This window comes from Dermochelys coriacea, chromosome 9, assembly GCF_009764565.3.
Source record: "Dermochelys coriacea isolate rDerCor1 chromosome 9, rDerCor1.pri.v4, whole genome shotgun sequence".
Taxonomy (NCBI): Eukaryota; Metazoa; Chordata; order Testudines; family Dermochelyidae; genus Dermochelys; species Dermochelys coriacea.
Window position 1 is genome coordinate 11,529,200 of NC_050076.1, and position 26,563 is coordinate 11,555,762.

General features: G+C 40.9%; 1 protein-coding gene across 3 annotated transcripts in view; it reads left to right on the top strand.

Annotated features, from left to right (window-relative positions):
* Window positions 1-26,304, top strand: part of PEX5L (peroxisomal biogenesis factor 5 like) — a 162,082-nt gene extending 135,778 nt beyond the window's left edge. For all 3 annotated transcript variants that reach the window (XM_038417536.2, XM_038417535.2, XM_043492501.1), the window contains 7 exons: window positions 8,074-8,190; window positions 10,435-10,578; window positions 13,032-13,102; window positions 14,398-14,595; window positions 16,108-16,273; window positions 16,648-16,805; window positions 19,541-26,304. In XM_038417536.2, the coding sequence (XP_038273464.1) occupies window positions 8,074-8,190; window positions 10,435-10,578; window positions 13,032-13,102; window positions 14,398-14,595; window positions 16,108-16,273; window positions 16,648-16,805; window positions 19,541-19,745 (1,059 nt within the window). In that variant the 3' untranslated portion in view covers window positions 19,746-26,304. The remainder of the gene's footprint in view (window positions 1-8,073; window positions 8,191-10,434; window positions 10,579-13,031; window positions 13,103-14,397; window positions 14,596-16,107; window positions 16,274-16,647; window positions 16,806-19,540) is intronic.
* Window positions 26,305-26,563: the final 259 nt, after the last annotated feature.

The following is a 26,563-nucleotide window of genomic DNA, read 5'->3' on the forward strand; positions in this document are numbered from 1 at the left end:
TGGAGTGGAGCATTATCAGCATAGCTGATAGCATTAGTATTATCCCACAGTAATACTACAAAGGATAAATAAATTATACATATTTCATGTCAATATGTGAACTTCATTGGGAGTTACAAACATGTAAAGAGAGCAGAATTTGGCCCATTGACTTAGATTTTAAAATACAGTATCTTTGCTAATTATATGCAGAGAAGAAAGACAGGTGGATTTTTAATATGTTTTTTTCCCCAGTCATTGGGTCATATGAATGATTTTGCAAGAAATAATACTAAAAGCAGAAATTCACAGCTATAAATACTGAAGATCAACATTTGTCACTGGTACCCTAAATTACGTGTTGTTCAAATGACATCTTGTATAGTGGCTATATTAAAATTTACCTATATAAAGGAAATTTTTACACAACCCCTGAATTAAACTCAGAATTCTTACCAAAAGAGGTGTGTGTCTTCTCGCTCCTAGAGTGGATGATACACATGGGAATCCTGATTCACAAGGAAATAGGGCATGTACCATCAATGACCAGTAATTGCACAGTTCAGACAGGTCTGAAACTGTTGCTTACAATTATAGAGAAAAATACCAGATATTGGCATCCAGATACTGCAGTGATGGGTCCATGAGAAATGCCTTATTAGCCCTCTAGATAGTGCATGTTACTATAGGCTATATAAACAGTCCTGTAACTTGTAACAATCACTTGTCTATGAGCACAAGCCTTCCTATCTCTTTATATCTAGTGTCAAATACTTGCACTGCTGACTCAACCTGGATTTAGTCTGCACTTTCCTCTGTAACTAAACTCCTTTGAGAAGAAGTGTTGTTGCAAATCACATTAGTACAGATGAGCTTTGGCCAGACTCAGCACTTTGCTCACGATACCTCTGTGCATATCAGAAACGCATGTCCCCTTCCAAGACCATCAGTACCTCTCTCCTCAAATACTCCTATCAAACTCATTGAGATTATTCACACTAACACCTTACTGCCAAAGCAAACTCAGGTACTGAGCACTTAGTAATTTCAATGCAATGAAGATTTGGCCATCCAGTGAATTTTTCCAGCAAAAGGAACTGGAGCATATCTCCAAAGTCTTAGAGATGCACTCTTCTTTGGGATTACTTGTCCCCTAGCACATGGATAGTGAGAATGTGGCACCTTAACTTGGAATCTCTTTTTTTCTGCTGAGGTGCTTGCATTTCTCAGCATGATTTGTGGCAACCACAGTCATTGCTTCACTCTGTTTATTACATCCACTAAATCTCAGTCTCATTTCAGACTCTTAATGTGCTTGTTCTATAGTTGCCTCTTTTCCTTTCCTTTGAACTTCTCACTGTTCTCATTGCTATAATATTTAACCAGCTACTACAGGTCTTTCTCTGATGCAGCATGTGATGCAATGTTAGGATTTCTCTGCCTGTGTCAAGGTTCCTTCCCCCCTCTGAACTCTAGGGTATAGATGTGGGGACCTGCATGAAAATCCCCCTAAGCTTATTTTTACCAGCTTATGTTAAAACTTCCCCAAGGTACAAACTATTTTACCTTTTGCCCCTGGACTTTATTTCTGCCACCACCAAGCGTCTAACAAATATATAACAGGGAAAGAGCCCGCTTGGAAACATCTTTCCCCCCCAAAATCCTCCCAAATCCTACACCCCCTTTCCTGGGGAAGGCATGATAAAAATCCTCACCAATTTGCGTAGGTGAACACAGACCCAAACCCTTGGATCTTAAGAACAATGAAAAAGCAATCCAGTTCTTAAAAGAAGAATTTGAATTGAAGAAAAGGTAAAAGAATCACCTCTGTAAAATCAGGATGGTAAATATCTTACAGGGTAATCAGATTAAAAACATAGAGAATCCCTCTAGGCAAAACCTTAAGTAAAAAAAATACACAAAAACAGGAATACACATTCCATTCAGCACAACTTATTTTATCAGCCATTTAAACAAAACAGAAAAGGAGTACTTGTGGCGCCTTAGAGACTAACAAATTTATTTGAGCATAAGCTTTCATGAGCTACAGCTCACTTCATTGGGATGCATTCGGTGGAAAATACAGTGGGGAGATTTATATACACACACATAGAACATGAAACAATGGGTTTTATCATACACACTGTAAGGAGAGTGATCATTTAAGATGAGCCATCACCAGCAGGAGCGGGGGGAGGTGGGAAGGAGGAAAACCTTCCATGGTGACAAGCAAGGTGGGCCATTTCCAGAGTTAACAAGAACGTCTGAGATGGGGGACGTCTGAGATGGAACCGAAATGCATCCGATGAAGTGAGCTGTAGCTCACGAAAGCTTATGCTCTAATAAATTTGTTAGTCTCTAAGGTGCCACAAGTACTCCTTTTCTTTTTGAGATGGAACAGTGGGGGATGGGGTGGGAGGGGAGAAATAACATGGGGAAATAGTTTTACTTTGTGTAATGACTCATCCACTCCCAGTCTGTGTTCAAGCCTAAATTAATTGTATCCAGTGTGCAAATTAATTCCAATTCAGCAGTCTCTCGCTGGAGTCTGTTTTTGAAGTTTTTTTGTCGAAGGATAGCCACTCTCAGGTCTGTAATCGAGTGACCGGAGAGATTGAAGTATTCTCTGACTGGTTTTTGAATGTTATAATTCTTGATGTCTGATTTGTGTCCATTTATTCTTTTACGTAGAGACTGTCCAGTTTGACCAATGTATATGGCAGAGGGGCATTGCTGGCACATGATGGCATATATCACATTGGTAGATGTGCAGGTGAACGAGCCTCTGATAGTGTGGCTGATGTGATTAGGCCCTATGATGGTGTCCCCTGAATAGATATGTGGACACAGTTGGCAACGGGCTTTGTTGCAAGGATAGGTTCCTGGGTTATTGGTTCTGTTGTGTGGTCTGTGGTTGCTGGTGAGTATTTGCTTCAGATTGGGGGCTGTCTGTAAGCAAGGACTGGCCTGTCTCCCAAGATCTGTGAGAGTGATGGGGCATCTTTCAGGATAGGTTGTAGATCCTTGATGATGCGTTGGAGAGGTTTTAGTTGGGGGCTGAAGGTGATGGCTAGTGGCGTTCTGTTATTTTCTTTGTTGGGCCTGTCCAATAGTAGGTGACTTCTGGGTACTCTTCTGGCTCTGTCAATCTGTTTCTTCACTTCAGCAATTGGGTATTGTAGTTGTAAGAATGTTTGATAGAGATCTTGTAGGTGTTTGTTTCTGGCTGAGCGGTTGGAGCAAATGCGGTTATATCGTAGAGCTTGGCTGTAGACAATGGATCGTGTGGTGTGGTCTGGATGAAAGCTAGAGGCATGTAGGTAGGAATAGTGGTCAGTAGGTTTCCGATATAGGGTGGTGTTTATGTGACCATCGCTTATTAGCACTGTAGTGTCCAGGAAGTGGATCTCTTGTGTGGACTGGTCCAGGCTGAGGTTGATGGTGGGATGGAAATTGTTGAAATCATGGTGGAATTCCTCAAGAGCTTCTTTTCCATGGGTCCAGATGATGAAGATGTCATCAATGTAGCGCAAGTAGAGTAGGGGCATTAGGGGACGAGAGCTGAGGAAGCGTTGTTCTAAGTCAGCCATAAAAATGTTGGCATACTGTGGGGCCATGCGGGTACCCATCGCAGTGCCGCTGATTTGAAGGTATACATTGTCCCCAAATGTGAAATAGTTATGGGTGAGGACAAAGTCACAAAGTTCAGCCACCAGGTTAGCCGTGACAGTTCCTGATGGCTTGTAGTCCATCTGTGTGTGGAATGTTGGTGTAAAGGGCTTCTACATCCATAGTGGCTAGGATGGTGTTTTTAGGAAGATCACCAATGGATTGTAGTTTCCTCAGGAAGTCAATGGTGTCTCGAAGATATTTGGGAGTGCTGGTAACGTAGGGCCTGAGGAGGAAGTCTACATAGCCAGACAATCCTGCTGTCAGGGTGCCAATGCCTGAGAAGATGGGGCATCCAGGATTTCCAGGTTTATGGATCTTGGGTAGCAGATAGAATACCCCAGGTCAGGGTTCCAGGGGTGTGTCTGTGTGGATTTGTTCTTGTGCTTTTTCAAGGAGTTTCTTGAGCAAATGCTGTAGTTTCTTTTGGTAACCCTCAAAACAGAATCTAACACATATTTAACTAGATTGCTTATTAGCCCTTTACAGGAATTCTGACCTGCATTCCTGCTCTGGTCCTGGCAAAAGCAACACACAGACTAACAGAACCCTTTGTTCCTCCCCCCCTCCCAGGTTTGAAAGTATCTTGTCTCCTCATTGGTCATTTTGGTCAGGTGCCAGTGAGGTTATCTTAGCTTCTTAACCCTTTACAGGTGAAAGGGTTTTTCCTCTGGCCAGGAGGGATTTAAAGGTGGTTAGCCTTCCCTTTATATTTATGACAGCCTGTATCACACAGCCTCATTTACATTATTCTACCTGAGTAAACATCCTGACTCTAAGGGTATGTCTACAATGCAAAACAAAACACCCCGCCCCCCCAAAACAACCCCACAGCTGCATATGTCAGAGCATGCATCAACTGACTTAGGTTTGTGGGCAGGAGTGAAAGTAACTTAAAGGACTTACCAGTACCGCCGGAGTCCTGAGCGGGGGCTCAACTGAAAGAGACGTGGCCTCAACCGAAAGAGGTGGGGCCTTTAAATCAAGATTTAAAGGCTCCAGCTCACCCTGGAGCTACCAGCTGCAGAGATGGCTGGGAGCTCTGGCAGCTCTTTAAAGGGCCTAGGGCTTCCTGCAGCGGCCAGAGCCCCGGGCCCTTTTAATCACTGCTAGAGCCCGGGGTAGCAGCAGCAGAGCTCCAGTAGTGATTTAAAGGGCCCAGGGCTCCCCACAGTGGCAGGTGAACCGGGCCCTTTAAATCCCTACCTGAGCCCAGCTGCCGGAGTCCTGCGGTGATTTAAAGGGCCGCTCGAGCCCCACTGCTGGAGCTCCGGCGGTGATTTAAAGGACCGGGGCTCCCCACAGCAGCTGGAGCCCTGGCCCTTTAAATTACCGCCGGGGAAGCGGGCTGATCCAGCAGCCAGTATGCCTGACCGGACCGGACAGGCTTACTTTCACCTCTGCTTGCAGGGCTCTCATTACAAGACTAAAAATAGCTGGGTAGACATTCCTGCTCATGCTGGAGCCTAGGCTCAGAGACACCCCCTTTCTTCCACTTGCTGGGTTTCAGAGCCTGGGCTCCAACTCAAATGGGAACATCTACACTATTTTTAGCTCCGTACAGCAAGTCTGAGTCAGTTGACCCAGGCTCTGAGACTCGCTGCCACAGGTTTTTATTTGCAGTGCGGACGTATCTAAGCTTTCTACCTCCTCCTCTATGAATTTGAGAATTGATGCTCAATACACCAAAAGTCATGCAATACTTACCCTCTTCTGAGCGATTTTGTCTGCATTCTTTAGCATCATATGTGCTCAGTTGGTTTTTTGAACAGGAAAACTTTACTGCATTAATTTTATGTAACAATTTGCTTCTATTGCCAACAAGATACAGCCTAAGCTACAGCAAATCCTGCATCACCGAGAACATATGCTACCTATATGATAAGGGTTTCATGTTAGAGGAACACACCTATGAGAGATGAAATTTAGTTACATAAAAGTCCAAATCTGCCATCCTCATTCACTCCAAGTAGTGGGATTATTCATGGAGAGAAGTACTGCTCAGTGTGAGAGAGTGGCAGAATCAGATCTGTGACGGAAAGGAACTGAATGTTTATTATGTATTTGAAATTACATCAACGGCCACAGAGATTGGAGCGGGTGATGTGGGAATTTTATAAATCTAAATTAAATAAAATATATCTCTTTATCCTAAGAGTTAAGGTCAAAATTGTGTCTGAATAGAATCCAGCTACCACAAGAGAAAATATATTATGCCTTCTCGCCAGATTTCTCTTCTTTACAAAGAACAAAGCAATGGTTCAGATCCTCTGCTACAACCATAAAGTGCACTCTATAGCTCAGGATGGGAGCTGCAAACATAGCTTTTGTGTTTTCCCAATCCTGGCCCTGCTGCATACCAAGATGATCCCCTGGCACAATTTAGAGCAGGCTGAGGGCTGCTGCAAATTACACCCACTGCCAATGGCCACAAGAGGCCAATACTACAACCAGAGATGACTGGGGCATAGCACCATCCAGTCCATGCCCCCTATTCCCTGACATGCCTCCTCAGGGAGGATGGGCTGTAGAGGAGCTCCAATGCTGGCTCTACACCCTGATCTTCCCATGATGAGGTATGATGTCACCCTGTCCAAATTCTGCTGGGAATATGGTATAAAACCTCTGCCTCGCTCCCATGGAGCTGGGCCTATATGTTAGAAAGTCTGCAAATGAACAGCTGACACGTCCAGCCACTTCCTCACAGCCATAAAATCACTGATCATGCGTAATCCCCCAAATGGCTTGCACTGCCCACTCAGCGTTAACTCCCAAGCTCCCCATGGCAGTGGGAGCTAGGGTCAGGCATGGACTGTATTCATCTGCTTGATATGTGGTGGAGTGAAAGGAAACCCATGTATGGCTAAGCCACTACAAATTTAAATGAATAAATTAACATTTATAAATACACAAGCGCTTGAATAGCTCAACTATCAACTACAGAGCCTGGTAACTTCCCAAAACTTTGGAGCTAAACATGCTCATTGCCTCCATTGAGCTCCCAGTGCCTATGTTCTCCAGGGTAGTGGGAGTGAAGAGGCAGGCAATGACTATACAGCTCCTTAAAGTTTTAGGGTGGTATCTTGAAACTCTGGGTCTTAGCCATGCCAAGGAAGTGTTTATGCCTTAAAAAAATTGTAAGGGCTGATGATGAAGGTAATTTCCAAATTTAAATTAGTAAGCAGCTAAGAATTTTAAGCATTCTAAGTGCCAATGGATCATCACCAGAGCTGCGATTGATGAGTTAGTGCTATAAACACTGTTTATGACTCAACTATTTTTATTTTAATCAAGAAGCAATATGGCAAGCAGAGCGACAGACAAGAAACATGTCCTGAATATAATTATCTTGAGTTTATGTAGCATCTGATATCATCTTTCCAAAGCTCCCAACACTGCCACTGCACTGAGCTTGATTGTATGGGCTTTCTTAGGGATGAAGTGATAAGACCCCGATTTTTTTCCCTACAGAAACATGGCATAATTTGCCAGTCAATCATACACACTATTGTGACTTTAGATTTAAAGGGATAATGTCAAGTAGTTCAGAGTCAAAAATCTGACCTCCCTTAAAATTCTTATCTGCTGGTAATCTCTGGTTTGGTTTTACACTGGACACTGATTTAGCAGTGTCCTTTAGATACTGTGAGCTAGTTTCTAACCCTAGATGCATGGAAATCAATCTCAGATAAGAACCTTAACTGAAGGATTTTCTTAACAACATTTTAATTCTTTCAGCTGATAACCTCACTGCACTTAGACAAACATTAAGATTCACAGCCCTGCTCTGAGGTAGGCAAGGATTATATAGCTCAGAATATCAGGATTTAGACTAGACAGACAAGGGGGAGATAGTAACTTTTATTGGACCAGCATCTGTTGGTGAAAGAGACAAGCTTTCCAGCTCCACCGAATTCTTCTTCTTTAGAGATGAAAATTGTGATTTACCTAAAATGCATCCGATGAAGTGAGCTGTAGCTCACGAAAGCTTATGCTCTAATAAATTTGTTAGTCTCTAAGGTGCCACAAGTACTCCTTTTCTTTTTGCTAAAATCATACAGTAAATTAGGGGAAGAGCTCCTAGTCCTAGGTGCTAACAGCTAGATCATACTTCTAAAATGTCACTGAAACTTGAAACTAAGAAGGTCACGGGAGTCTTGCTTAATCCAAACAGGGTTTTTACACCAAACGGGCCTCAAGATGTTCTGAAAACATGAGTTACTCCTTACATCTGTCATTGTTGCCTTTCACCTTTTGTCACTTAAACTTACAACCTTGAAAATTTAACACCAACTGAAGTCATTTGAAGATGACCCTGTATACACATTTGCATTTTTGGAGGATCAAAAGCAGGTGGCATTTTCTTAGAAAGTTTCTTTAATTTCTCTCTCTCTCTCCCCCTTGCCCCTTTTCTTTTTTTCCTAGTCAGACACAGAGTTTTGGGATAAGATGCAAGCTGAATGGGAAGAAATGGCTCAGAGAAGCTGGATTTCAGAGAACCAGGAAGCACGTGGCCAAGTAACTGTCTCGACCAGTGAGAAGGTAACCTCAGTAACCTGCTAACACAGCACATCCTTTCTGTGCAGGTTTTAGAGTCACTCTCCTCAGTGTCTATAAGAGGAAAACAAGGAAATGCCTCCCCACAACTACACTCTACCTGCCACTAAGGCGAGAATTTCTCAAAAGAGCTCAGCTCCCATGTAAGCACCTGAGTAAGGGTCACATTTTCACAAGACCTCAGCACTCCGAGAGCATGTTGGGATCTGAACTCTTTGGAAAATCTGGCTATACGTGTCACAATAGGAGCTGTGAAGTGCTGAGCACTTTTGAAATCAGGCCCTAAATCAAGTGTGTTGGGCATTTGAAAATCTGGCCCTGTGTTCAAAAACTTCCCATCCTAGGAATGAATTTCTTTCTTCCAACTCCCCATGTCCTTTATGTATTTTCTTTGATTTATATTCTCATTTGCTACACATATTAAAACACCCTTTACCTTGCATTGGCAGGAAGGTGGATTGGACAACCCTAAAATTCTGATCCCTAGGATTTATGACCCAGTTTCTATAGTCCTTATTCAGGCATTCATTTCTCTCCCTCAAAGCACATTGCCTGAGAGCACATCCATTCCAGGCAGAGATGACCAGGCTACATTGGCTGACACAAACTGGATCGCAGACACAGAGTAAGGCAAACCCTGTTTCAAACCTAAAACAAGCTCAAGTGCTTGCTATACTGAGCTGCACCTGGGGTGTTCATTGAAGGTTTCAGGCTGTGTCATAAGTGCAAGCACTGAACCGACATGGAGTTGAAAGCACTGGGGGAGGCTAGTCCATGCAAGACATGCTCTTTTTGCCAAAGTTTGATATATTTGATGCACACTGGGACCAATCCTGCTCCCATTGAAATGGATGGGGTCTATTGTGTAGGAAGTGATTATCTCCTAAAGTATAATACTTTTGTGAGGGGTTCCCCTTGGGATGCCACCCAGAACTGATACTCGGATACCACCGAGCCCCCGACCCACCAGCCTGGGCTCCCTCTCACACTGTGCTACTATGACAAGCTGCAAAGCCCTCCAAGCCAGCACTTTCACCAGCATTCACACAAGTAGGGACACACCCAGCTGCAGTTACATGCAGGCTCTCTAACCACCAGCTTCCTAGTCTATGACCCCAGAGCAGTACCGTCCTCCCCTGGTCAAATCTGGCCAGCATATGGGTTTAATACCCAGTTTGCCTCTTCCTCAATGTGAAGAGAACAATGCACACTTGTGATAAGCCAAGATTTTCCCCAGGCACTCCAGTCAAAGCTCACTGGTTTGGATTAAAACATAAAATTTATTAACTACAAAAGGTAGATTCTAAGTGATAGCAAACAGATCAAAGCAGATTACCTCTTAAATAAATAAAACGCAAACTAAGCCTAAGATACTAGAAAGATAGGATATGAACTAGCAAATTCTCACCCTGAGTGATAAACAGGCTGGCAGATTCTTAAGACGGAAGCTGTCTTTGCTTTGCAGCTTGGGTTTCCCAGGTTTTCATACACAGGCTAGAAATCCCTTTAGCCTGGGACTATCACTTCCCCCAGTTCAGTCTTTGTTCCTCAGGTGTTTCCAGGTGTGTTGTTGTAGGGAGAGTGAGGTACCATTAGGATGTCATTTCCCCCTTTTATATCTTCTTCCCACTTCCTGGAAAGCTCTTTTGCTGTGATCTGAGTCAAACAGTTCCCATTGAGTAGTGCTATCTCTGAGAGGTTTCTGTTGTATACAGTGGGGAAATCTTTGTGCTTATGTGCATTTCCTCAATAAGCCATTAACATTGTTTGGACGTTTTACTGTTGTACCTGAAAGGCTGCTTGTGAGTGTTTTCAACCTCACAACATGTTTCAATAACACATACCTAGCCAAACTGCATAACTTCACATATGATAGCACATACAATCCAACAAAATATTAATGTCTAGCAGATCAAGACTTTTAGAATGATACCTCAAAAGGCATACTTTGTGCAAAACATATCCTAATTATATGGCAGTGGTGAATAAGGGGGTGCCAGGGTGTCACAACTTTCTTGGAAACTAGGGTAAATATAAAGGGCCAGTAACAAGTGCCCCAGTCTGTTGGATCTGAACCACACAATTTTACATTTTTTTATTGATACATACCATTTTCATGCAGCAAAGAAGTTTTACACCTAGCTGGGAAATGATGAGCTATTTAACTGTATGTACTTAACGTTTCTTGCTACTGTGTTTCATCACTGAACCATTAACTTTCTGCTCCAGGGCTATTATTTTCATACTGAAAACCCTTTCAGAGACTGGCCTGATGCTTTTGAGGAAGGACTGAAAAAACTGAAAGAAGGAGACCTGCCCCTCACTATCTTATACATGGAGGCTGCCATTCTACAAGACCCCAGTGATGCAGAGGTATTCACTCCCTTGCCTTTATCTAAGGAGGGGAAGTAGCTACAAGTGTCTCACTTCACCTAGCGTAGCAAGGATGGGGAGGATTCAAGGTCAAAACCTTTGGCAGTGGTGATAACGTGAAACAAAGTGGAAGGTAACAATGTGAATGGAGTATCACATACTTTGAAATGAATTAAGCAGAGCTGATCAAACAATGAAAATTTATTTTTCAGTTTCAAAACTTCCAAGCTTTTATTTGAATATGTTAATCAGTTTTTTAAAAATTATTTGACATGGCCATCAAAATGTTTCAGTTACCAAAAATTCTGGCAAATGAAAAATGTTTATAACCATTTTCAATCAAATACATATATATATTCAATCAAGATATATTTTTAAAGTATTTCTTTTGTTTTGTTTGTACTTTTGGGGGGAGGAAACATTTCAACAGTTTTTCACAAAAAAATTCCATTGTAGAAAAAGACCATTTTTCAATGTAAAAAAATTTCACCCTGCTCTAGAATTAAGATATTCTTCAAATCTATATTGCAGGTTCCTAGCAAACATTACAGCATTTTTATTTGTAAACAATAATCTCAGAAACACATAGGAATACTGGCTAATAGGTAAGGAAATGGAAGGTTCTGAGATATGGCAGAGAAAGTTAATTGTAGTTGATACTAGCATACAGCAAAAGCTAGGACTGTAATATATTTGTAAGGCTGCATGTGCTCCATCTGCTGTGTGTTTTGGGTATCTAATGTTAAAAGGCAGTGTGAATTATTTGAATGTTAGAGCTGAAATTGATGTGTGGGATGTGGAAGCAACAAAAAATAGCCTAGAAATCAGGTGTGAAGAAAGGAGGAGCCAAAGACAGAGTCCTATAGGCCAGCAAGAGAAAGAATTTCACAATTATCTGACTGACATGATGCAATTTACATGAAACTATCTGAGGAGCAACATGAAGCAGAAATAAGCCATTTACCATGGGTGCTGTGAAAATATTGATGTTTACTGTACTGCAGTATTTGTGGTATTTGTCATATGTAGAAATCATAAAGATAATGGAATGTCAAGAATTTAATAGGCCCACTGAATGTTTATTATTTGCATTAAAGGCTGTGTTACAAGCACAATTTCAGCCTGTATATCTGTCACAGGGTGGTCTACTCACTGCTGTGTGGCACGTCCTTCTGGCGATTAGCTCCGCCCAGTTCAGTGCCCCCTTTCTTCTCACAATACGGCCGCCTCATGACTCAGCCCTCCGGCCAAAGTTTTTTCAGAGTCCTTCTGCACTGACATCCTCACGCCCACTGCACTGACCACACCATTCCCACAGAGACTTGGGCTGTCTTCACATTCACTGCCACTAGCAATCCCATTCTGCAGTGGATGATAAGGGAACCCAGACCCGTCCTCTACAGTGGGTTCCAGTCCAGGGCCCTATAGCGAGCAGTTAAGGTCTGCAGCTACACTAACCTTACTGCTCTCACCCATGGACTATTTCTATTGTGCTTCTCAAAGCTTTTCATTCTTCTGCCTTCCTAGTCAGACTCCCCTCTCTCAAGCCTATTAAGGTTCTTCCTGGGTTCCTATGCCCCATCCTTCTCCCTTATCTCAGGGGGAGAGGTTGCAGACTTCCTCCCTGCACTCTCCCATGTTGCTTCCAGCCTCCTGGCTTTATAGAAGTCCCACCTGTTCCCTCAGAGGTGAGCTTCCTTCTAATTAGCTCCCTCCCCACAGCCTAAATCTTATGCATTTGCAGCTTAATTGGCTGATTGGGACCACCCCTCTTAATTCAGCTCTTCCAGGGCTGGCATGGAGAGTACACCACATCACAGTACTTAAAAGCTATGACTTTTTGGGGAGAAGGGCATTCCTTTCATTGTGCCAGGGTGTATTGGGCAAAATATTAGAGGACCAGACCCTCAGCTGGCATAACATGCTATAGCTTCACTGAACCAGTGGCAAAGAAAGAGTGGGATTCAACATAATACTCTAAAGTCTGTCTTCAGATATGCACGGGCCACTGCACCTAAAATCAACAGGAGTTGTGTATGGCGTCTGAGTCCCACTGTGTCTACTGCTGTATGTGCCTGATGCAACAAAATGATGATGTCAAATCCCCCTCACATTGTAGGGGCGAAACTATTTTCTTCTACATTTTCAGATAAAAGCCATTTAGAAAAAGTGCAATAACTCAGCTGTGAGAAAACAGTATGGGATCTGACAATGTAGAGTCACCATTGACTTCAATGGGAACTTCACATGGATAAACGTGGCCTAAAGATATCCAAAATCACTTTGGTTTGTACTGTTGGTGTATTGGCAATAGAAGTACTGTAGTTAGGCCAGTGTTGGATACATGCTGCTGTCTATATGTATCCATTTATTTAAGCAAGCATAGGGATATTGCTCTGTGATTCCAATTGCACTTGGGGACATATCATAAAACATCAATTATTATTTTGCAGGCCTGGCAGTTTCTTGGTATAACACAGGCAGAGAATGAAAATGAGCAGGGAGCTATTGTCGCCCTCCAAAGGTAGATGAAGATATTTGAAAAATAATGAATCCCATCAATATTAGTTAATGGATGCCTGTGTGTATGTCATCTCACACTTGTGTTCTGACCTTTTATATTTAATGGGGGGAGGGGAGTAATGACTGGCATACAGAAGAGATGTGCTACCTCTAATCTCCATAGTAACTCTGGAGGCATGATTTTGCATTCCTATGGAGTTAATGGCAATATTAAATCTTATATTTAATTAACTAAATGGAAACACAAAAGAAAACCTACGTGTCACAACAAACCTGAATTAGGCACAATGCAAATAAAATGTCTTTTCAATATTCTAGACACTTGATATATTTTCTAAAGGTTTCTGTCTTAATGAAAATGTTTCCTTAATTGGATGGGGCTCCTCTCAACCACTGAATACTAATTGATGGAGAACATTGATAGGTTGATGGGAATATAATGATCATGCTACACTTGTTAAGTAAATGCCTATTCCTAAATATCAGTGTTATTATTCTGCCTTTATCTGTAGCGAGTGTTGCTACACTATATTCCGTTTCCACTTGTAGCCAAGTATACACTCCAAACTTAATTGCATTAGCTATGTTAACATTCAAGCCAATTTACCTAAGGATACTTCAATTACTGTAACTCATTTATATGTAATGTAATCTTTTCCTTACCTGCACAGAAATCCAAAGGATTCCCTGAAAAAGTTTGTCCCTGATAGGTTGAAACGTACAACAATGCTACTCACTGATACAGTGGACCAGATTCCCCTGTGCATTATGGTGGTGTAAAGCTGGAGAGAGGCTATTGAAGTTCATGGGCTGACTTTGGCTTTACAAAGGTGTAGCTGAAGGCAGAATCTGGGCCAACAGTTCTATTGAAAAGGATGGGCTTTAGTTGCAATCTTCAAAATATCTTTTTACATAGCCAAATGCTTTCTACAATTGGCCACTTCTAGAATACTCAGAAGTCTTCTATTTGTTTACTAGGCAGGTGCTATTAAAAAAAGGCTTCCTCCCACATTTGCTGTGCCTTGCTGATAACTAAAAGTGTGGGGAGTATTAGCTTTTTATTTACATAACACTATAGGTGCAGATGGCACATAACACACACAAACAAAGCAAGTTCTCTGCTCCAAGATCCTGCTATCCTTACTAATGTGAGTGGTTCTTTACGCACACAAGCAGTCCCAGGGAAGCCACTAGCACTACTTTTGTGAGTAGGAATCGCAGGATCAGGCCGTGTTGGAAGAATTGATGCACTGCATTTTGCTAAACGAAAGTAAGATATTTTTCTTCTCTGTTTAGGTGCTTGCAGCTGCAGCCAAACAACTTAAAAGCTCTGATGGCCTTGGCTGTGAGCTACACTAATACTGGCCATCAACAGGAAGCCTGTGAAGCTTTAAGAAACTGGATAAAGCAAAACCCAAAATACAAGTATATAATGAAGAGCAAAAGAGGGTCTCCGGCATTTACCAGGAGAATGTCTGAGCCATCAAAAGAAAGGTAAACCTGGATTAGCATCCTGAAGAAGTTAGGCCCAGATTCTCGGCTTCTAACTTCCATTGATTTCAATTAAGTTTCTCAAATGTACAGTGTGCTGCTCAGATATTTTTAAGTTACATAGGAACATAAGACCCAAGGTCCATCTAATCCATTATCCTGTCTCTGACAGTGGCCAGTACCAGTTGCTTCAGAGGAAAGTGTAAGAGTCCTCCAGTAAGCATCGTGGGATAATCTTCCCCTTATTGGGTCTCATTCTGGTCTCTAATAGTTAGAGATTAGTTTAAGCCCCGAAGCATGAGATTTACTATCCCTTCAACAAAATTTATCATTAAATTATAACTCTGGGTGTTCTTGATAGCCACATAAATGTCCAATCCCTCTTGGGGAATCTTGCTAAATTCATGGCCACAATGACTCCCCAGTGTCTTCGTAAACAATCCCAATCTTTTAAATCTCTCTTCATATGAGAGTTTTTCCAGACCCTTGGTCAGAGCCCTTCTTTGAACCCCTCTAATCTTGCAATATCTTTTTTTGAGATGGGGTGACCAGTATCGCACACAATATTCCAGATAAGGCTGTATCACTGATTTATAGACATTACTATATTCTCCACATTACTGTCCAGAAAGAGTAAGAAAAACAATTCCAGTTAAAGTGATTAAATCATTGGATCAGGAAAATCTTTTTTAAATATGGTATAGTATCCATGTGAACACACACAAGCACATAGTCCATTCAGAACATTTAGAAGTTGTGCTGCAGTAGATGGTAAACTTTCCCTTTACCACCAGTTCCTATTGTTATTTTGGTAGTTGATCTAAACATTAGATTTCCACTTACATTGGTGGTGAGATGTATCTATTTCTGAACTTTTTAAATACCTTCAGCAACTGCTTCATAGTCCCAAAATGCTGGGAGGATTCCATTTAATGCTGTTTTGAAATGGGGCATTATGTTTATTATTGTTATCAACAAGCCTTGTGCTAGCAAGATCATTTTGACTGAGCAACAATAAAATAGTGAACTTCTACTGAATGATGTAGTGCGCTATATTGGGCTTAATCCAAAGTCTATGAATTTAGGAATCTAAGTTTTGGCATCTGTCTTTGAAATCTTGGCTGTAGATTTCAAAATCTTTATCTAAGACTCTTGAGGATTGACCACCATTTTTGCCAACCTGGTTTCCTTGCTTTAACCTTGAGAGAAGCCCCTAATCCATTTTTAGGGTGCCAGAGAGAACTGATCCAGCTTCAACAGCTCTTATAGCCCATATTTTAGATATGCCTGAGTTTTCAGCAGCTCTTTGTCTTAGTGACAGTAAACCTTTGAACTCTAATGGCCAGTTCTCAACCAGAGTTGGAATAAGTCATTACATTAATTGCGCTGAAGATGTCTATTTGCACATGTTTTAGAGGAGTATAAAGTCTTGAATTGCTGGCTGTGCAGTAGATGGTGCAGCATTTACAAAGAACTGTAAGATGCAGCATGGTGTTATTTTTCACCCTTTTCTAGTTCATTACTTGAAGAAGTAAAGGAACTGTACCTGGAGGCAGCTCACCAGAATGGTGAGATGATAGACCCAGACTTGCAAACAGGACTTGGAGTGCTCTTCCATCTGAACAGAGAATTTAACAGAGCAATAGATGCATTTAATGCTGCCTTAACTGTTCGGCCGGAGGTACCTATTATGATTTTGCATTAAAAAAAGTATCATTTTACAAGCCACTCTCTTCCTTTCCCACATGAAGCTGACCAGAATTAATGAGATGTCTTTTCAGCCATTAAAATTTTAATACCTGAAATAGAAGTGTTAATTGCAAGAGAGCCCTAATGAGAAACAGATTTATGCATGTCCAGTTTTTGGCTGCACACTGATTCATTGGAGTAATTTTATGAAGTTGTCTAGAATCATGAGTCAGATCCTCACATTCCACACCAATTAACAGAGGGTACAAGTACTTTCTGTACTGTTCATTACTTTTGAGGGCGGAGGGAGGTCTCATATCCTTCTGTCTTAAACCAATAGTAGAAAACTCTCATTTTTTTTATCAGGACTATTCATTATGGAACCGCCTTGGAGCAACCTTGGCAAATGGGGATCGAAGTGAGGAAGCTGTGGAGGCTTACACTAGGGCATTAGAAATTCAGCCAGGCTTCATTAGGTCCAGATACAATTTGGGAATAAGCTGCATCAACCTAGGAGCTTACAGGTGAGTTATGAAAAGAATATCAACATTTAAAGCCAAAAGTAAGGTAGGCTTCTGAAAACTGAAAAATTATTTTTGAGCTAAAAGTTTATACCATGTATTCTGATCTTTGTTTCATTTAAGATATTGTTATAATGTTTGGATGAATGTAAAGCATTTTGGAAGATGGGAGAATATATATGAATATATCTTAATGAGCCGCCTTTTCTGCCAATGCATGGTACAATATAATAAAACAATTGAAGAGTATATTATAAAAAGTTAAGGCTCCAGTTCAGCAAGGTACTTAAGCACATGAGCAATCCCAGAAGACTCAATGGGACTAATCATGTGCTTAAAGTTAGGCATGTGCTTAAGTGCTTTGCTGAATCAGGGCCTATGATCCAAATATCTCAATTTGTCAGAACAAATGTTATAAGGCAACAAAGACAGAGCACTGGGCTGGGAGTCAGGAGACCTTGGTTTCAGACCTGAGTGTGGGAAAAAGTTCCCCATGAATAATTTCAACAAAAATGAAAACTTTTGCTTTTCATCTAAATTTTTCTCTGACTTTTTTGGAGTTTTTGTAAAAAAAGAAAAATGAAAGTTTGGGGAAAAAATATTCTTCAGTTGCAGAAAGTAGAAACTATTATTCAAAAACTGACATTTCACTTGGAAATTTCCTTTCTGACAAGTAGCCATTTTCATTGGAAAAACTTTAATGGAAAAATTTTGACCAGCTCTCCTGAGGTCATTTCTGGCTCTTCCACTGAACTTCTGTGTTTCCTTGGGCAAATCCCTTGATCTGTCAGACTCATTTTACCATTTAAAATGAGAACAACATTACTTACCCTCCTTTGCAGAGTGTTTTGCAATCTATTGATGAAAAGCACTAAGTATCAGCTGAGATTTTCAAAGCAGTGCAAGTGATTTTATCTTCCATGAAACTTAAAATCAATAGAAATATTTCTGTAATTAAAAAAATCAAATGAAAACAGTTGATTTTAAAACATTAAATGTTTCTTTGCAGCATGTGAAACACTAATAATGCGGCACCATGAATATGAAAGTGAAAATTAAAACGACTATTGATTTGCATTGCCCAAACTGAACAAAATGTGAAGTAAACATTTATTATAATTACTACATTTTTCATCACTAATGAGACATAACATGCTGTATCAAGCTGGCAAACTGGGTGATTCCAATGGCTAGCAACACTATTCCTCTACCCACAAAGATGAAATTAAAAAAAAAAAACCAAAGAAATGCCGATGCCCACTTGAAATGGTTCAGTCTACATGTTAGTTTTAAGACTTGTCTATACATGAAAATTAAACCAGAATAAAATTGGGTGTGAATTTTAAGGGGATTAACTATTCCTGATTAACTCCATATGTGGACACTCTTATTCCAGAATAATAGTGCCTAATTCCAAAGTGGATTTATCTAATTTGGAATAAGGCTCTCTTATTCCAGAATAAGAACATCCACACATGCAGATAATCAGGAATAAATTACTCCAGAATAACTCCCCATCTAGACAAACCCTTACTAGGGAAGGGATGTCTTAACAGAATGATACAGTACCTAATTTTCTGTAACACCTACACACTCAATGCAGACAGCTTTCAAAACAGTGATTTCGGGCCAGATCCTGGAGTATGTTCAAAGGCAAAACTCATAGAGCTTCAGTATATTGCCAAACCAAATCCAACCATTCAAAAATCATGAGTCAGATGCCAAAAAAAACAAGAGATTTAAAAAAAAAAAAAGATGTTGGGTTCTATTTGTTTGTCTTCTGGTTTTTGAGCCTTTACGACTACTATGTTCCTTTTTTTAATTATTTCAGGAGGAAGCCAAAAAGTTTGGTTTATTTCTGGGAAATAAAGTCCCACATACCCATTTCCATTAAATGCATATTCCAGGCACTTGGTTTATTTGGAAGTGGGGGTTTTCCCCTTTAATGGCTCATTTTCCACGCTTGCCATCGAAATGCCTAGCCACTGGACAGGTGTGCCAGCCAGTCTTGTTCGCTTCTATCTTAGGGTTTTATATGGCCCCCATCAGCACAGACTCCAAGCACCTCACAGTCATAAAGTATTTATCTTCACAACACCCTTGTGAAGGGAGGAAGTGCTATTATCTCATTTTACAGAAGGGCAACTGTGGTCCAGGGAGACGAAGTGACTCACCCAGAAAATCTGTGATGGAGCAGAGAATTGAACCTGGGTCTCCCAAGTCAGTACTCAAACAACTGGACCATCCATACATGCCTATCAGATCATAAGACAAGACGGTCTCCCTCCATAAACCCCTTTCCTGTAAGTCTATGGCTCAATACACATTTCATACACAGATCAGGTTCTCTGTGTGAATCAAGGGTAAAATCCAAGCCTGTGTAAAAAGAGTCCCAACTGTCAACAATACAATTAAGCTAACAAGGCACGTGTATAATGGAATTCATAACCACACTAATTCCCCAGGCACTTGAGTAGGTTCATCTCTGCAATACTATCCAAGTGCAGCCTTTTTAATACATAACAATGAAGTCTTGCAGCAACACTTTTGTCCAGAATTGTTAAAGGCAGATCAAGTAAGAATACTACAAAGAGATCTTGGTCTCCCATGTTGTCAGATAATGTGTTTGATTTTACTGTAATGCCTTAGAAGGAAGACAAAATATACTTTATTTTTTAAACAAAAGATATTATGTTGTAATATGTGGATGTTGCCTTTCTTTCCTCCTCCCCACACAGAGAGGCTGTCAGCAATTTTCTCACTGCTCTCAGTTTGCAAAGAAAGAGCAGGAATCAACGGCAGGTTCCCCAGCTGGAAATTTCAGGCAATATCTGGGCAGCTCTCAGAATCGCTCTGTCTATGATGGACCAGCCAGAACTATTTCAAGCCGCTAATTTGGGTGATCTGGATGTTCTGTTAAGAGCTTTTAACCTAGAGCCATAAAAAAAAGCAGCCAAGTCACGAAGATGTATTAGAAAATGCAAAACTCTTTCATTACCAGTTTCAAAATGATTACGGACGCTTTCCAAAAGATCCTGGGCCGTAGAACACTAGGGGAAGTTCTATCAGACATCAGCCAATTCCTGGAAATCTTCAAAAGCACAAAACTTTGTAAATACTATTGAACTCAAATGAAGGATTAAAACGAACAGCAGCTAATCTGACAAAGACCTGACCTAGATGAAGCAGTCAGACCCGAAGAACCTTCATCCCATGCAAGATATGCATATATATACACTCACACCAATACAGAGAAAATATATTTAAGACAAAACCTAATAATCCTTGTTGCGCATTAGAATGGGAAGCAGCACGTCCAAGGAACCTTATTGCTCATTGCACTAAATTGACACTGCATGCCCCTACAATGTGGAGTCCCTATACTTTTGTTTGTTTGTTGGCCATTCTCTTCAAGATCCTACTTCCACATAGCTCTGACAGGAAGTACATGTACGGTAGATATATTTTGTGGTGAATATATTAGCTTGCAATCAATGAGGGCTTTGTTTGTAAAGGTACCTTGTTTCAATTTTACTTTTGGACCTAATTCACAGGCCCTCGGAGATGGAATTCAGAAGGAATTCTGCACATGGAGGATTTACAGGGTTGGGCCCTTTATTTACTAGAGGGATGAGCTTTGTAAGCAGAAGCAGTAATTTGTACTAGAATTTTTGTTGTTTGTACCAATTAGGGCCCCAATCCTGCAAAGAGCAGGATTCTGCCTATGTGGAGGTCCTGGTAGGTTTCAGGCCTGTGTATGTGCATAAGCACTTTAATCTTTTTGTAAATGTATGCTGTGCTTTTATTTATTTTTAAAGTAGGAACAAAAGATTTAATGAGATATATATATATAGCCTTGTTGGCATAAAGGACCAAATATAACTTCTTGACACTAGATAGAGAGCTTTCCAAATCCTAGTGTTAAAAATACAAATAGGGTATCAGTTATAATCTAAAGTGAATAGAATATTTATTATGCATGTACCAGTAGTTTCACACACACACAAAAATACAGATTAACTGGAGGTAAATGTCATCTTAGAAAAAAAATGAATCTCTTCCTTCAGCTTTCCACAGAAACTAAAGAAGAATCTGTTTAGGAGCAGATGTCTACAGAACATACTCTGGGGGAAAACTTCCACTGAAGTGAAAAGATTTGCCTGAATAAGGACTGCAGGACAGGGGCTATAGAGGTTGATCTTGCTCTTACTGAAATCAATGGCAAAACTCTGATTGACCTCAATGGTTGCAGAATCAAGACCTTAGTTTTTATTAGTGTTTAAAGCTTCTAAAATAAAGCCTGAATCTACACAGTTCCAAATGCTTCCTATGAAGTACTGAGCACCTTCAACTCTGACTTCAGAATGAGTTTTTCAGCACATATTAGGGGTTGGGTACAATGCACATGTATAGCACAAAGGGAATCCATCCATCCAAGACAGATTTATAGAGTTGTACAGAGTTAATTTTCAAGTATTGTGGTTTAGGGTTTGGGTTGGGGTTTTTTAAGTACTTTCTCTAAATAGTGAAAAACGTTTTTACATTAAAGATATACTGTGTTGGTTTGTGTTCAGGAATGGACAGGACAGGGTAGCTATTGCAGGTGAAAGCGGAGAAAGTAACAGTCCCTTTAAATGACATTTTACCCTCCCCTGCTCCCAAAGAGCTGTATCAAAAAAGTCACTGCACAGTTTGTAGGGCAAGGGGTCTATTTCATTAGTACAAATAAAAATTTTCTTGCAATTGTCTCTTATTTTGAGCAACCACTTAAAGGAAAACACCTTGTTTAGCTATGCCAGAAGGAGGACATTGGATGTGGTTTAATTAGAGTACAATTTTATTCTTAACTGTCTGGGAATACCCGGCAGATAAAAGTGTACGATGAAGGTGATTACATAATCATTTCAATATATACCCCACAGGGTTTCCATCAGCCCTGCCCCTTACCCATCCTGGTCCCCACCCAAGCTGCCGCTGGGACCTCACCATTCCCCCCCACACACACACCTCGAATGAGGGTGGGAGGAGGCTATGAAGGAGGAGAGGTTGGCTCCCTGACGTACCAGTCATAGGAACCCTGAAACCCCCACCCTGTTTCTATTCCTTTAAGGAATACCTCCTTTAAATCCCTGACCAATCCATTTTCTCTCATCAGTGTATCCCTTCCCTATGGAATACTTGCACTGGACATCTGCCCAGTGTTTACATAATGAGTTGCAACACCATTCTCCTTTCATGTTTGCTCAGCTAGGTCCCCCTGAACCTGCAGTGGCAGTGGTCCACAAACTGTGGGGCGTGCCCCCTAGAGGGGCACCGAGGAACATCTGGGGGGGCGGGGCTCTGGCCAGGTCCCACGGGTGGGGGGAGGGAGCACCACCCTGCCCTGCTCTGCCCCCCAGTTCCGCTTTGGCCCCACCCCTGCTCCTGACCGGGGAAGCGCGGACACATTCCATTATTGGTAAGTCAGGGGCGAGAGGAAAAGTTGGGGGTACCACTGTGCTATGGGAAAGGTGAAAAAAACACTTCACCTTGGCCAATCTGGCAGTGAGGGGCAAATTCCTTTGCAGACACCCACCTGAGAAAGGAGTGACTAGTGCAATGCCCACAGGGGATCCTGACAAAACCCAGTATTTCACTACTTCCATGGGTGGGAGGGTAGGTGCTCCTCTGCTTGGTTTAGGTAAAAGAAGGCTTTTCTTGCACCGGCATGGACGTATACAGTCCCCCACCTCTTTCAGTCACTGTGGGGAAGGGGTAAGTTAGCTCACCTGATCTGTGGCAGCAGCTGAAAATAACTGGCTGGGTTTCTAGCCCTTAAAGGGGCACACACCTTTTCCAACAAGCCAGGCAACAGTCCCCACTGCTTCATGTGCAGAGAGATCATTATCCGATATTGTAATCACAAAGTCAGTAACTAAAAATCATCTGTTAAGAATGTATCATTAAAATAGCCCCACACAGAGGTGCACCACAGAATGGAGAAATGCTGAAACAGTGGCAGGTATTTGTAAATAAATAAGGGTATAACAACTGACAACTGCAGTTTTCCTTTAAGCAGTGAATACCAAATGCTGGCTGGGAAATTTCATTTTAGCTGAACCAGGCTTGCTATATTCATATCAGCTGACAACAGTTTGCTCTTTTGCTTTGACAGTGATGTATGAAGACAATTCTCAGCTATCAATGAGGCAGAGCGGCGGGTGTCCTGCAATTGAAATCTGGAAAGTGTGGGGTTTTTTGGGTGTTAAGAGAAGAAGGCGGCAGCTCTGGATAGAGGCAACAGAGCAAAAGGCATAAAAGCTCAGATCTAGCTTTTTGCTCTGTCATCACACAAGTTCTTTCAGAACATCTCTGTGCAGATAATTATATTACTACAAATCTGGTAAATCTAGCCCTGCTAAAGTTTTATTTTTATGCCATCCAAAACAACAATTTAACTGCCTGAATTTTCGAAGATAAAATGACAAGGTTGATTTTCAAGACTGACAGTAGTTCACAATACCTCTGGTTTTGGACCATCTGTTAGTAGAGTGGCTACTTTATTAGCTTGTTTTTAAATGTAGGGTCCTGGGTACACCCCATGATCACCACCACCAAAAAAGGAGGGAGAAAAGCAGATGTCTACTGATTTAACAGGGGAGACATAGCTCAAATCTGTATTCCCCTGTTTATATACACACACAATTGACATTGAAGAGACTTGCATGTACAAATCTAGAGAAACCAAACCTGCCTCCCATAGGCATGTAAGGACCCCAAATTAGCAGAAGCACTGCTGTTCTGCCGTACATGGGGGTTACAGGCTACTGAGTGACCAGCTAAGGGAACTGAATGGCCCACTGAGCGGCTCCTAAGAAGCTCAACGCCATGCATGGTCTCCAGTTGCATATGGCCAGTGGATGACCAACTGCATAGCTTCACTGTCCAAAACTGTGTAGGTATTAGGGGGTAAATTGAAGCAGGAATAAATGCTATCACAGCACTTGGATTGTAGTAGTAGCCACAGAGCAGTAGAATTGACATTCCATGCCCTGCCAGTAGAGTGTTGGGGGAAGGGACACAAAGAATATTCAAGCTGTTTACTCAGATTTTGCATTTGGGCCTTAATACCACAGAACATGGTGAGTAGGGAAATAGAGGGGGAAACTGGAACTACCAGAAAACAAAGGGAAGCTCCACAGAAAACATATGAGAGATTAAATAAAGGAGTAAGAAAGGGAATGAGGGAAAAAGATATGCAGAAATATACACAGTTTAGGCAAATCAAAGCCTCCTTGGGTCCCTCATTTACCCCCAGGTGTAAAAAGGGGGAAATAATTCTCATCCACCTTTGTGCTATCTCCAGAAGAAAAGCACTAGGAGTGCAAAGTATTCTGTTATCATGCTGCCTCTTTGGTCTGTTGTGGGGCAGTTCAACAGTTGGGTCAATTCTGAGAAAGCTAAAAATAATTGTTGAGAGTGCAGTGAGCTCAGCTGCAACACAAAATAGCAATTTCAGATTGTGACCGTTGCCTCTTTCAGCAGGATGGAGAAGACAAACTAAGACACCTTAGGGACAGGGTCAAGAAATTGGCATCTGAGCCAAAATGGCACTGCTGCTTTGGTTTTTCTTAATCCGACTTTCCTGCTTTCCATTCTCATTACTCTCCTGTTTCTCCAGAAGAGATTCATTACCTAGCTAGGTAATTAATTTATTCTAAGGTTTGGGGTCTTTCTAATATAATGTGTATTTCATGCCATTTAAACCATATTTTCCCAGTTGCAGAGCCTTTAGGGCAGTGGTTCTCAAACAGAGAAATCTGTTTTCTGAAATCTGAAACCTCAAGGCTAGACACTCAGAAATAATGGCCCTTTTGGAAAAACTGGGCCTATATGTCACACAGAAAGACAGTGACTAACACTGACTGATTAGATAGGTGATCTTACTACCATTCATAGTACACGGATATCCATACTACAACACAACTGGCACTAACTGACTGCCTGACTGGCAGCCACAATAGAGATGTCAAGAACTAAGGTCCCAGTCCAATCCCCATTGGAGCCAATGAGAACTAGATTGGACCATAAAATAGCCCTGGAGCAATCTCACTCGAGGTCCATTTAAGAAATGTTTATAAGATATAAACGAGTCACATGAGAACAAAGATTCTCATGGATACACTGTACAATATTAACTACTCTTCAAATAACATCTAGGCTGGAAATAAAATACTTTATTATAGCCCTCTTCTACTCTCCCTTTCATTGGAAAGAGAAAATATATTGGGGACAGAGAGCTGCATGCTCTCAGAAAAAACATTCTAGAAGAAATGCAAGTTAGTTACCTTCTTAGTTAGCTGATCAAATATGGACAATATGAAAAAAGAACATGTGACAACATTAAAAAGGAGGAAGATTACAGACTCTGAACATAGAATAGCAATAACTGCTGGGGGAGAGGGGATAGAGGAAAAATCAGAAGGAATCTGAAGTTTACTAAAGTAGGCCCTGATCCTCCAAAAGCTCTCACATGCAAGCAGTCCCACTGAGCGAGCTTGCCAGGTGAGGACCTTCATACGTTTGATCTCCCCTGCCCCTGCTCCCCACCTCTTTTGCAGAATTTGTCATTTCCATTGGCAGAAATATATCCTTAAGTTAGCAGCCCTTTTAATATCAGTACTTTATTGTAAATTTAGAAAAATCAAAATGTTTATATATATATATATATATATATATATATATATTTATATATCTGTGTTCAACATATCTAGACTAAACTAAAAATATATTGTTCTGAAAGACATTCTGTGCTGCTTCTGCCATATGCTGCATACTGTTTTATAAAAGTCCTTACATCTTGCACCAGGTTTTGGCTTTTTTTTAAGCCAATTTATGGCAGACAGGAAAGAAGAGATTATAAGGTCTATTCATAGTTACACCTGGACAACCACAATGACTTCACAAATGCCATGATCCAGCAAAGACTTACATGCATACTCAACTTTCTTCACTGTAGACCCATGGTTAAGTACACATGTAAGCCTTAGAAGGATTGGGGCCTAAGGATGCAAAGGTGTGAACTAAGGCCGAATTTAACCCTATATTTGAATATTTACATTCTGTTTCAAATTGACCCAGACTGAGCAATCTGTGTCTATATATAACTATGGGGTGACAGGTTAGTCTCTCACAATAGGTAACTTTGCCTCTGTATACTCAGTGCATTACTAGCCATGAATAAATATTAAAACACAGAGCTGTAGTTTACTGATGCTTCAGTTTGATGTTCTCTTGCACTGCTCTTTAAAATAAACTGCTTCCTTAAAAATGAACTGTATGTATATTGATGTGTTTAATTTATTAAGCTTATAGATTTCAATTTGCAGAGCACCACAGTTAATGTAGTATTTTTGTACTGTATTGGAAGCATGCCTTCCTGTGATTCTTTTCCACATATTAAATTGTATTATAATTGTGCAATTTTTAAATATGTTTTAAAATAAACTTTGTCTGTGGCTTCAAATACTTGACAGATTTCTGTGCAGTTGAAGATGGGCTTTGGTTGTTACTGCTTAAAATTAAATGGGGAACTTACTTCTCAGAGCAGATTCATAAATTACTTTTTTTTCTTTTAAATCTGAGGTTTTCATTCCTAGCTATTTGAAAGCAGAGATGTGTTTCTGTGCTTAAAGTTCAGACAAGACAAGGTTGCTTTGTTCATCACAAATCTGATCCAAAGTCCATTGAAGTCAATGCAGTTTCTCCAGCTGATTCAGTAG